Below are 11,954 nucleotides of genomic sequence, written 5' to 3' on the forward strand. Positions count from 1 at the left end.
GTCCGCGTCTCGCGCCGACACGGTGAAGATGTGGCAGCCTGGCGGGTTGTTCTCCTTCACGAACACCGTGTACTCTGGCTGCGTGAACGCGGGCGCATTGTCGTTCACGTCGGCTACCTCTACGGACACGCTGGTCGTGGTGGACAAGGAAGGCGAGCCCCCATCTCTAGCAGTCAGTACCACATCATAGTTCGCCAAGCGCTCACGATCCAAGTTGCTGTCCAGCACCAATGAATAGTAGTTTTTGAAAGTGGACACCAGCTTGAAAGGAACGTCAGGCGTCACAGAGCAGGTGACCTGTCCATTGGCACCAGAGTCGAGGTCTGATAGACTGATCAGGGCAATGACAGTGCCCAGTGGAGCGTCCTCTTGCACAGGCAGAGATAGGGAGGTTATGACCATCTCTGGGATATTATCATTTTCATCCAGCAGTTTCACTATTACTTTGCAGTGTCCAGTTAATGGGAATGAACTTTTATCAACAGCATCAATATTAATTTCATATAAATTACAGTCTTCGTAATCCAGTTTTCCTGTAACTGTTATTTCTCCACTATTAGAATTGATCGCAAATTTAGATTTTACATTGTCAAGAACAAGGTTGTTAAAGAGATATATTATTTCCTTATTAATACCCTCATCTGCATCTGAGGCGTTCAGTTTAATAACTAGTGTCCCATTCGGTGCATTTTCCAGTAATCTGACATTATAAATTGATTTATCAAATTCTGGAGCATTATCATTTGCATCCAAAACATTGATCAATAACTGAACTGTACCTGTTAGTTCAGGTTTTCCTCCATCAATTGCAATCAGCAATAAACGATGTTCTTGCGTTTCTTCCCTATCTACTGGTTTCTTCAAAACTAGCTCTAAAAAGTTTGTTTCCTCTTCGTTTGTTTTAACATCCAAGTCAAAATACTCATTCGCTTGTAACTTGTATCTCAATTCTGCGTTTCTTCCGACATCCATATCAGACGCGCCCTCTAGCGGAAACCGGGAATCCGCTCTTCTTGACTCTAGTATAAATAGTGTTTGTTCTTGTCGCAAGAACCTTGGCGGATTGTCGTTAATGTCCTTCACCTCCACCTCCACATGGAACACCTGCAGCGGCCGGTCCACGATCACCTCCAGGTGGATGCTGCACTCCGCTCTCCGTCCGCACAGCTCCTCCCGGTCGATCCGAGAATTCACAAACAAAATACCATTCTGCAGATTTACCTCCAGAAGGTCTCTGCGGCCTTTGGATGCAATCCGAAAGAGGCGAGGCACCAGCTCCGCCAGCTCCAGTCCCAGGTCCTGGGCGATGCGGCCCACGAAGGCGCCGTGTTTGGCCTCCTCGGAAACCGAGTAGTGGACCTGGCCGCTCCCCGACTCCCAGGCTACAAGGAGCAGAAGCGATAGCAGCAGACGCTGAGATCCTGGACTTTTTCTCTGAGAATATACCATCGCAAATTTGTATCAACTTTCAAATACCTATTGCACTACCATATAGCTCTTGGAAATTTAATTACCAATTTTATACAATTTTGTATTTGCTCACCTTTTATGCTTCAGCAGCAGAATGAAAAAATGGAGTGGCTCTTTTCCTTTCTCAGGAAAATAAACTCGCTGTATTCCTTTGTTGTTTAAAAAAAAAAAAAAACCTAAACTTGCGGTTTCCAGCGCCATCATGTGGAGGAAAGGGGAGTTATTTTACTTTGTTATGCTTTATTTACCTTACATTCGTTAAATATTTCCCAGTTTCAACGAGTCATTATATTCCTTATCTCTAATCAAATATATAATTAAATTTTTAATAAAATGTATCAAGTTTAATTAAAATACTGAAGAATCAATACTACTCAAGTTGTGACACCCAATCTTTACTAGATTGATTTGTATTGGCCTATTCTATATATTTAGGGTTTGTATAGTTCCTAATGGACTGTAAAAGTTTTAGATTTTTTATATCTTTCCATATTTAAATATTACTTACTAAAATTACAGATTTTTTTCTCTACTGTTTTGATGGGATTTTTGTATAGTAGTCTTTATATCACTCATAAAACAAGTTTATATTCCTATTTGTAATATTTAATATTGGCTTTTGTTAATGTTATTTTCAAAGTAACAAGCTATTTGAATAGAATTCGTGTCTGAGTTCCATTTGGAAATCTGATTTTCAAATTGCTGAAAATTTATTGATTTCCTTTTTCTCTATATTACCTACTTACTTTTAGTGTTAACCCAAAAACTGTAATGTGGACATGACACTACTTGCAACTTAATACATCTAGCACAGGACAGCATACAGACAAGCATTTCTTCAAGTTGCTATTACTGATAAATCAGATTGATATAAATGGTGAAAGCACATATATTTTCTTTTATGTAGCAAATCAAAATCCTAACATTGTTTGTGACATATATTATTCTATAAAATATTTGAGTTCCAGTAAAAATTGAAACATGGAAAGAAATCACATTATTAACAAGTTAACTCTGTTAATTTCATCTCATTCTACTGCTCCATTTTATTTGCTACACGGACTTGGACTTCACTTAATAAATATGGCCAATATAAAATAAACCAACTCTTCCTCGTTAAAAAGTTTAACATTCTACTTAAGTATATACTCCCTCAGTTCAGTTCAGTCGCTCAGTTGTGTCCAACTCTTTGCGACCCATGAATCACAGCATGCCAGGTCTCCTTGTCCATCACCAACTCCCAGAGTTCACCCAAACTCATGTCCATTGAGTCGGTGATGCCATCCAGGCATCTCATCCTTTGACGTCCCATTCTCTTTCTGCCCACAATCCCTCCTAGCATCAGGGGCTTTTCCAATGAGTCAAATCTTTGCATGAGGTAGCCAAAGTATTGGAGTTTCAGCTTCAGCATCAGTCCTTCCAATGAACACCCAGGACTGATCTCCTTTAGGATGGACTGGTTGAATCTCCTTGCACTCCAAGGGACTCTCAAGAGTCTTCTCCAACACCACAGTTCAAAAGCATCAATTCTTTGGCACTCAGCTTTCTTCACAGTCCAACTCTCACATCCATATACGACTACTGGAAAAACCATAGCCTTGACTAGACAGACCTTAGTCGGCAAAGTAATGTCTCTGCTTTTCAATATGCTGTCTAGGTTGGTCATAACTTTTCTTCCAAGGAGTAAGCGTCTTTTAATTTCATGGTTGCAGTCACCATCTGCAGTGATTTTGGAGCTCCCCAAAATAAAGTCTGACACTGTTTCCACTGTTTCCCCATCTATTTCCCATGAAGTCATGGGACGGGATGCCATAATCTTAGTTTTCTGAATGTTGAGCTTTAAGCCAACTTTTTCACTCTCCTCTTTCACTTTCATCAAGAGGCTTTTTAGTTGCTCTTCACTTTCTGCCATAAGAGTGGTGTCATCTGCATATCTGAGGTTATTGATATTTCTCCCAGCGATCTTGATTCCAGCTTGTGCTTCTTCCAGCCAAGCGTTTCTCATGATATACTCTGCATATAAGTTAAATAAGCAGGGTGAAAATATACAGCCTTGACGTACTCCTTTTCCTATTTGGAGCCAGTCTGTTGTTCCATGTCCAGTTCTAACTGTTGCTTCCTGACCTGCATATAGGTTTCTCAAGAGGCAAGTCAGGTGGTCTGGTATTCCCATCTCTCTCAGAATTTTCCACAGTTTATTGTGATCCACATAGTCAAAGGCTTTGGCATAGTCAATAAAGCAGAAATAGATGTTTTTCTGGAACTCTCTTGCTTTTTCCATGATCCAGCGGATGTTGGCAATTTGATCTCTGGTTCCTCTGCATTTTCTAAATCCAGCTTGAACATCTGGAAGTTCACAGTTCACATATTGCTGAAGCCTGGCTTGAAGAATTTTGAGCATTACTTTACTAGCATGTGAGATGAGTGCAATTGTGTGGTAGTTTGATCATTCTTTGGCATTGCCTTTCTTTGGGATTGGAATGAAAACTGACCTTTTCCAGTCCTGTGGCCACTGCTGACTTTTCCAAATTTGCTGGCATATTGAGTGCAGCACTTTCACAGCATCATCTTTCAGGATTTGAAATACCTCAACTGGAATTCTATCACCTCCAGTAGCTTTGTTTGTAGTGATGCTTCCTAAGGCCCACTTGACTTCATATTCCAGGATGTTCTGGCTCTAGGTGAATGATCACACCATCATGATTATCTGGGTCATGAAGATCTTTTTTGTACAGTTCTTCTGCATATTCTTGCTACCTCTTCTTAATCTCTTCTGCTTCAGTTAGGTCCATACCATTTCTGTCCTTTATCGATCGCATCTTTGCATGAAATGTTCCCTTGGTATCTCTAATTTTCTTGAAGAGATCTCTAGTCTTTCCCATTCTGTTGCTTTCCTCTATTTCTTTGCATTGATTGCTGAGGAAGGCTTTCTTATCTCTCCTTGCTATTCTTTGGAACTCTGCATTCAGATGCTTAAATATTACAAAATCATCTTTGCTTGTGAATATAAGAGGGGCCAGGAAATCAATAATTCTATTACTTAATGCTTTACATGTAAAGCATAAACTCTAAACACATTTTTTAATGTTGGTATAAGTCATATATAGAATTAGATGTATTTTGTGTCCACGTATAAAGCAAATATGGAAAAGTGGTACTACAAAAACTAGCTTGGAAAGAAATAAGATTACTAGAAAATACAAAGTCAATTGAAATTAACTTGCTTCTCAGTATTCAAAACAGTAATGTAAGGACATCAGATAATGTTACTGAATTTGTTTCTGATACAATCTTTAAGAGTACATTTATAATTTCCTTTAGTTTTTGAAAGATTTCTTAGCATTCAGAATATCCAAACACTAAAAAACAGTAATCAAATTTCAGAGCTATTTATCTAATAGTCACTTACAAGGATAATTTAAAGTATTTTAATATATAATAAGAAAAAATTATAATATCTGAGTTGAAAACATCATCAGTTAATGTTGATTCACCTTCTGTTATGAAACCATGATTGATGTGGATCTACAAAACTACAATAAAAAAATTTACTGTTGAGAAAAGTAAATATTAAGTATTTAAAAGCCAACTGATAGTGTGATATTAACAATGCATGCATAGTATTTTACAGAATATTTTCAGTAAATATTTAACACTTTAAAAAATATACTCAATGGAGAAAATGCCATCAATAGTATCATATGTTTCTTTCAGCTTGTAATTTTTTCACATAAATATATACAGGAGAAAATAAGACTCTTGGCTTTTGAACTATCTTCATATCTTTTAGATTGCAGAGTTTTAAAATTATCCCTTGTATTTGTCTTTCATTGCTCAACTCTTGTTTTGGAGGTTCTTTTTTCAACAAGTATAGCCTCTTTACTTAATTCCATGAAATCTATAAGTATAAGAAATTCTTTAAATCTTTTTCCAGTCCATTCTTTCAATTAAATATTATAGATTATTACTACATAGTTTCTGGAAATTTTTCAGTTATACTTATGTATGCCCCATGGCAGAACTAAGACTCCTTTCCTGACAATGAATTTAAATTAAGGAAACCAAATAGTATTTTGAGGTATCTCTACTTAATTTACTGAAGAACATTCAGGAAGACAGTACACTAGAAAATTTAATTTTATATTGGAGTTTAGATGACTTTCATTTCCTACAAAACTCCAGAATAAAATTTTAATAAGCTATATTTCTCACCTATGTGTAGAAAATTATGTAAGTCTACCATACTGTTGAGATATAACAGGTGAAACTGAAGCAGTCTTTTAAAGGTTTGTAAACAGTTCATCCTCCTGCATCAAATGTGAACAAAAAGTTTAATTATATGTAGAAAATAATTTATCTAGTTACCTTACATAATATGCATATGGTACATATTTTTACATTACTTTTGTAATGATTCAACCTCCCAACAAAATATTGTGCTAAAATATTTATGTTATATACACATTCTGAGGAGACCTGAGAATAATTTTAAAGTACCTCTGAGGGAATAAGGAAGCTAAATTAAGCATAGTTTTTACTCACAATCCTATTGCCTTCATTATTCCCAAATGAGCTCATTTAAAAATGGAAAGAGACAATGAGTTAAATTTAAGCACTTTTGGTTCTATTCTATGCATTCATATTAATATTCATATGGCCTCAATTTTTTTGTGTGTCTCCAGGCCACAATTCAGTCTTTATTAAATTGAAAGAAATTACAATCTCTGAGGTCATATCTTTTAAAATTCTAGGCCAAGTGAGTGGAAACTTGATGAGATGCAAGATTCTTAAAGCATTAGTAAATATCCAGGATGAGAAAGAAGAAGGGAAACTAAACAGTAAAAAAATAAATAAATTCAGTAAGCTTGGGTCTTATAAACAAAGGAAAAAGGAAAGGAGGACAGAAAAGGGGTTAAAGTACAAAATCCTTATTCTACTAACTTTGTATGAGACTACAAAATAGACCTTGGGTTTAGTAGAAGAGATAAAAATAAAATCTTCAGAAGATTTGTAGTGACAGACATCATTGTAGTAGATAAAAAAGGAAAAGATATAAAATATTTACCTCAATTCAAACTTTTCCATAAATTTCTAAACGCATATCTATCAGGTATTTATAAATTCTTTATCCATCTCTAGAGTAATATAACTACATCTAGAATAGTTACCGCTTCTCATGTACAATACCCAGAACTCAATACAAAATTATCAGGCTTACTAAGAAAGAGAATCATGAGAAAAAGTGAACAATAAAACCCACAAACAGATGATCCATTTATTAGACTGATATGCCGGACCATAAATAAACTGTAATTAAGGTACCAAAATAAATACATAATAAATTATTTCACCAGAAAAATACAATCTATATTTTAAAAGAAAATTATAATTCTAAAGCTAAAAAAGATAATAATCAATGTTTAGATTCAATTGATGACTTAATAAGAAGAGAAATTCGCTGAAGTAGAAGACAGGTCAGAATAAAAATATCAATCAGGTAATAGCAAAAATGATGCTCAAAAAAATAGAAGGGGGCATAGAAGATATAAGCAATATGGTGAAAAGATATAACACACCTATTCCTTGACTTAAAGAAGAGAAAGAGAGAAAAACATGAGGCAGAAGCAATATTCGAAGGCAGACTGCTGGAATTTTTCCTATACTGATGAAAGACATCAAACCACATATTCAAGAAGCTTTAAAAACTGCAAACAAGATAAAAATCAAAGAAAACTAAAACTGAGCATAAAGCCCTTAAAAATAAAAAACAAAGAAAAATTTTACAAACCAGCTGGACAGGGAAAAAAAGGTTTTACTACCTGAACAATAAACTTGACAGCCATCTTCTCAAAAGACTATGGAATGTCATCTTAAAAGCCATGGGGTGGGGGGAAATAAGTTACAACCCAGAACTTGATACTTAACAAAACTATTTTTCAGAAGTGCTGGCAAAATAAGCATATTTCTCATATACCAAATATTAGAGAATTCTTTACCACCACTAAAAGAAATATAAAATAATTTCTTCTTTAGTTCCCCAACCAGGGATTGAATCTGGGCCCTCAGGAGGAAAAGCACAGAGTCCTAACCACTAGACCACCAGGGAATTTCCTCATAAGTACCATTATTAAAGAAAATAATTTAAACTTAGAGCTGATATTTATTATGATCACAAATGGCAATTATCTAAGAAAAAATCTTATGAAAGATGAATAGGACCTCTACACAGGAAATTATAAAATATTAAGAACCATTGTCAGTTATTTAGATAAATAGAGCATGCTCATGAAGTGAATGTCTCATGATTGTAAAGATGTCAACTGGTTTCATGTACAATGCCCAGAACTCAATACAGAATTATCAGGCTAATATAGCTAATTATCCTGACAAAATTATCAGGATAATTATCTATTATCTCAATAGATACAATGCAATCCAAATCAATACCTCACTAAGTTGTTTTTATGGAATTAATATACAAATCTAGGTTGAATTAAAGAGACAGCATGGCATTAATGGAAAAATCAGTCAAATTGATTATAAAAACAAAAGTAAAAAGACTATGGTTATTTAAGGAACAACTGTGGAACTAATGTTTTTTTAATGGTCTTGCCTCAGCTGAACATGTTTGGCAAAAGTTAAGCTTGATCCTTTGGTCTCAGCAAAGACAAAAAATTAAAATTGATTGCATATGTAATGTGAACAAGAAAACAAAAGACACAAGAAATTATCTTCAGAGGATAGAATCAAGAAGAAAAAAATGATAAATTGAACTTAACTAAAATGAAAATTTCTATTCACCAAACGACAAAAGAATGATAAGACAAGTCACAGTGTGGAACAATGCAGAAAATCAAGAAAGGGGTCATATCCAGAACATAAAACTTTTCAAAAAGAAGTAGAAGGAACTTCCTTGGTACTCCAGAGTTGAGAGTCTGCCTGCCAATGCAGGGGATGTGAGGTGGATCCCTGGTCCGGGAAGATTCTACATGCCACAGGGCAAATAAGCCCGTGCACCACAGCTACTGAAGCCTTCGTGCTCTAGGGTCTTTACTCTCCGACAAGAGAAGCCAGTACAATGAGAAGCCCATGCACTGCACCTAGAGAGTAGCCCCCCTCACCACACCTAGAGAAACCCTAGGTGCACCAATGAAAACCCAGTACAGCCAAAAATTAACTTAAAAAACAGTAGAAGAATATAACAGAATAGGAAAATAGGCAAAAGACTTGAACAGTTTTTGCACAGAATAGGATATTAAAATGGCCAATAATAATACAAAAATGTGCTCAATCTCAATTACAAATTGGGAAACATAAGCACATCTAGCAAAATGGCAACAATGTAAATTAACAATGCCAAGTTTTCCAGATGATGAAGAGCAACTGAAACTCATACAGAACTAGCAAAAGTGTGAACAGGTAAAAGCATTTGGGGAAATTGACATCAATTAAAGATACCAATGGGTTGACATTATCAATTAATGATACCAAGGGAAAATTTCATGCAAAGGTGGGCACAATAAAGGACAGAAATGGAATGGACCTAAACAGAAGCAGAAGAGATTAAGAAGAGGTGGCAAGAATATACAGAAGAACTATACAAAAAAAGATCTTCATGACCCAGATAACATGATGGTGTGACTAACTCACCTAGAGCCAGGCATCCTGGAATTCGAAGTCAAGTGGGCCTTAGGAAGCATCACTACAAACAAAGCTACTGGAGGTGATGGAATTCCAGCTGAGCTATTTCAAATACTAAAAGATGATGCTGTGAAAGTGCTGCACTCAATATGCCAGCAAATTTGGAAAACTCAGCAGTGGCTACAGGACTAGAAAAGGTCAGTTTTCATTCCAATCCCAAAGAAAGACAATGCCAAAGAATGTTCAAACTACCATACAACCAATTGCACTCATCTCCCACACTAGCAAAGTAGTGCTCAAAATTCTTCAAGCCAGGCTTCAACAGTATGTGAACCATGAACTTCCAGATGTTCAAGCTGGATTTAGAAAAGGCAGAGGAACCAGAGATCAAATTGCCAACGTCCATTGGATCACAGAAAAAGCAAGAGAGTTCCAGAAAAACATTTATTTCTGCTTTATTGACTACATCAGAGCCTTTGATTGTGTGGGTCACAGCAAAATGTGGAAAGTTCTTAAGGAGATGAGAATAACAGATTACCTGACCTGCCTCCTGAGAAATCTGTATGCAGGTCAAGAAGCAAGTTAGAAATAGACATGGAACAACAGACTCGTTCCAAATTGGGAAAGGAGTACGTCAACATTGTATATTGTCACCCTGCTCATTTAACTTATATGCAGAGTACATCATGCGAAATGACAGTCTGGATGAAGTACAAGCTGGAATCAAGATTGCCGGGAGAAATATCAATAACCTCAGACATGCAGATGACACCACCCTTATGGCAGAAAGCAAAGAACTCAAGAGCCTGTTGATGAAAGTGAAAGATCAGAGTGAAAAAGTTGGCTTAAAATTCAACATTTAGAAAACTAAGATCATGGCATCTGGTCCCATCACTTCATGGCAAATAGATGGGGAAACAACAGAAACAGTGAGAGACTTTATTTTGGGGTGCTCCAAAATCACCACATATGGTGACTGCAGCCATGAAATTAAAAGTCACTTGCTCCTTGGAAGAAAATCTATGACCAACCTGGAAAGCATATTAAAAAGCAAAGACACTACCCTGCCAACAAAGGTCCATCTAGTCAAAGCTATGGTTTTTCCAGTAGTCATGTATGGATGTGAAAATTGGACTATAAAGAAAGCTGAGCACCAAAGAATCAATGCTTTTGAACTGTGGTATTGGAGAAGACTCTTGAGAGTCCCCTGGACTGCAAGGATATCAAACCAATCAATCCTAAAGGAAATCAGTCCTGAATATTCATTGGAAGGACTGATGCTGAAGCTGAAACTCCAATATTTTGGCCACCTGATGCGAAGAGCTGACTCATTTGAAAAGACCCTGATGCTGGGAAAGAATGAGGGCAGGAGGAGAAGGGGAAGACAGATGATGAGATGGTTGGATGGCATCACCAACTCAATGGACATGAGTTTGAGCAAGCTCTGGGAGCTGGTGAAGGACAGGGAAGTCTGGCTTGCTGTAGTCTATGGGGTCGCAAAGAATCAGACATAATTGAGCAACTTAACTGATCAATTAAAGAAGATAAGTACAGAGCCTATGTTCACTAATCTCCATCTTAGCTAAATAATGCAGAAAAGTTTGTAAATAGGCAATGAAAATTTTACAAATATACTGAAGGCAGCATTAGGTAAAATAGATACAAAGAGAAACAATGTGAAATTCTCAACAGAGTAGTTCAGTTCAGTCACTCAGTTGTGTCCAACTCTCTGGGACCCCATGAATTGCAGCATGCCAGGCCTCCCTGTCCATCACCGACTCCCAGAGTTCACTCACACTCACGTCCATCCAGTCAGGGATGCCATCCAGCCATCTCATCCTGTCATCCCCTTCTCCTCCTGCCCCCAATACCTCCCAGCATCAGAGTCTTTTCCAATGAGTGTCTCTTTGCATGAGGTGGCCAAAGTACTGGAGTTTCAGCTTCAGCATCATTCCCTCCAAAGAAATCCCATGGCTGAGTAACACATACCCTATTCCTAAAACATACTAAAGAAAGAAAAAACTATTGGAGATAATAAATTAAATTAACTCCAAGTACTTCAGGCAATATGGATAATTCCACAGAATAGTGAATGATAAATATGAACACAGAAACACAAGCACACATACAACACATTTTGTGCAATTCCATTTAGAAAAATTCAAGAAGCAAGTAAAAATTAACCAGCTATAACATTAAAGCTGTGGCTACATATGGGGGGAAGAGCGAAAAGATATTTGGGAGGTACATTTGAGTGTCTTCTGGAGTGCAGGTAACAGTTTTCACTGTCAAATAGTTGATTAAGCTGTAGTATTCTGTTTACTTTTCAGTGATTTATAGGCAAATAAGAAAATGCTTTCTAAAAGTTGATTACAACTGAAAATAAAGATAAAGATAGAAATCACAAAATTTATAACCCTAGTTATATAAATATGCATTGAATAATGAATATTAAAAACAAAACACCATGTATTGCTTTGGTGTCCTATTACTCTAAAAGTTTTTAGTTTAAAAGGGGATGAAAGAAAAAGTAAACAAATTTAGATCAGAGAAATTTAGTTTTGAGAAAGTTTTTAATTAAGAAGAAATTGATAGAATTAAAGAATACCCAGATTTCAGAGTAAGGATATTTATAAACTAACCTTTGAAAGAGAATCCACAGTTGCTGGCTGCTGATCTTCCCTGTCCCCAGAGTCCGGAACACTGGGACTGAAGGCCATGAGGTCGGTCTTGGGCGGCCCCTCCCCAGAACACACCCTCTGCTGCCTCTCCTGTGAATAAGACCAGCTCCCCACTGCGCTGGAGCACACCAGCCTGGGCTTCACCGGCCCGCACGCGCCCTC

General features: G+C 36.7%; 1 protein-coding gene across 1 annotated transcript; it reads right to left on the reverse strand.

Annotated features, from left to right (window-relative positions):
- Positions 1–6: 6 nt before the first annotated feature.
- On the reverse strand, positions 7–1,786 carry LOC120859264 (protocadherin alpha-5-like; the record flags this gene model as incomplete). Its single annotated transcript, XM_040235428.1, has 1 exon — positions 7–1,786. A coding segment is annotated over exon 1 (1,443 nt), but the record flags the coding sequence as incomplete, so codon positions are not given.
- Between the last annotated feature and the right edge of the window lie 10,168 nt (positions 1,787–11,954).

The sequence above is a fragment of the Oryx dammah genome, unplaced genomic scaffold (assembly GCF_014754425.2).
Source record: "Oryx dammah isolate SB20612 unplaced genomic scaffold, SCBI_Odam_1.1 HiC_scaffold_383, whole genome shotgun sequence".
Taxonomy (NCBI): Eukaryota; Metazoa; Chordata; class Mammalia; order Artiodactyla; family Bovidae; genus Oryx; species Oryx dammah.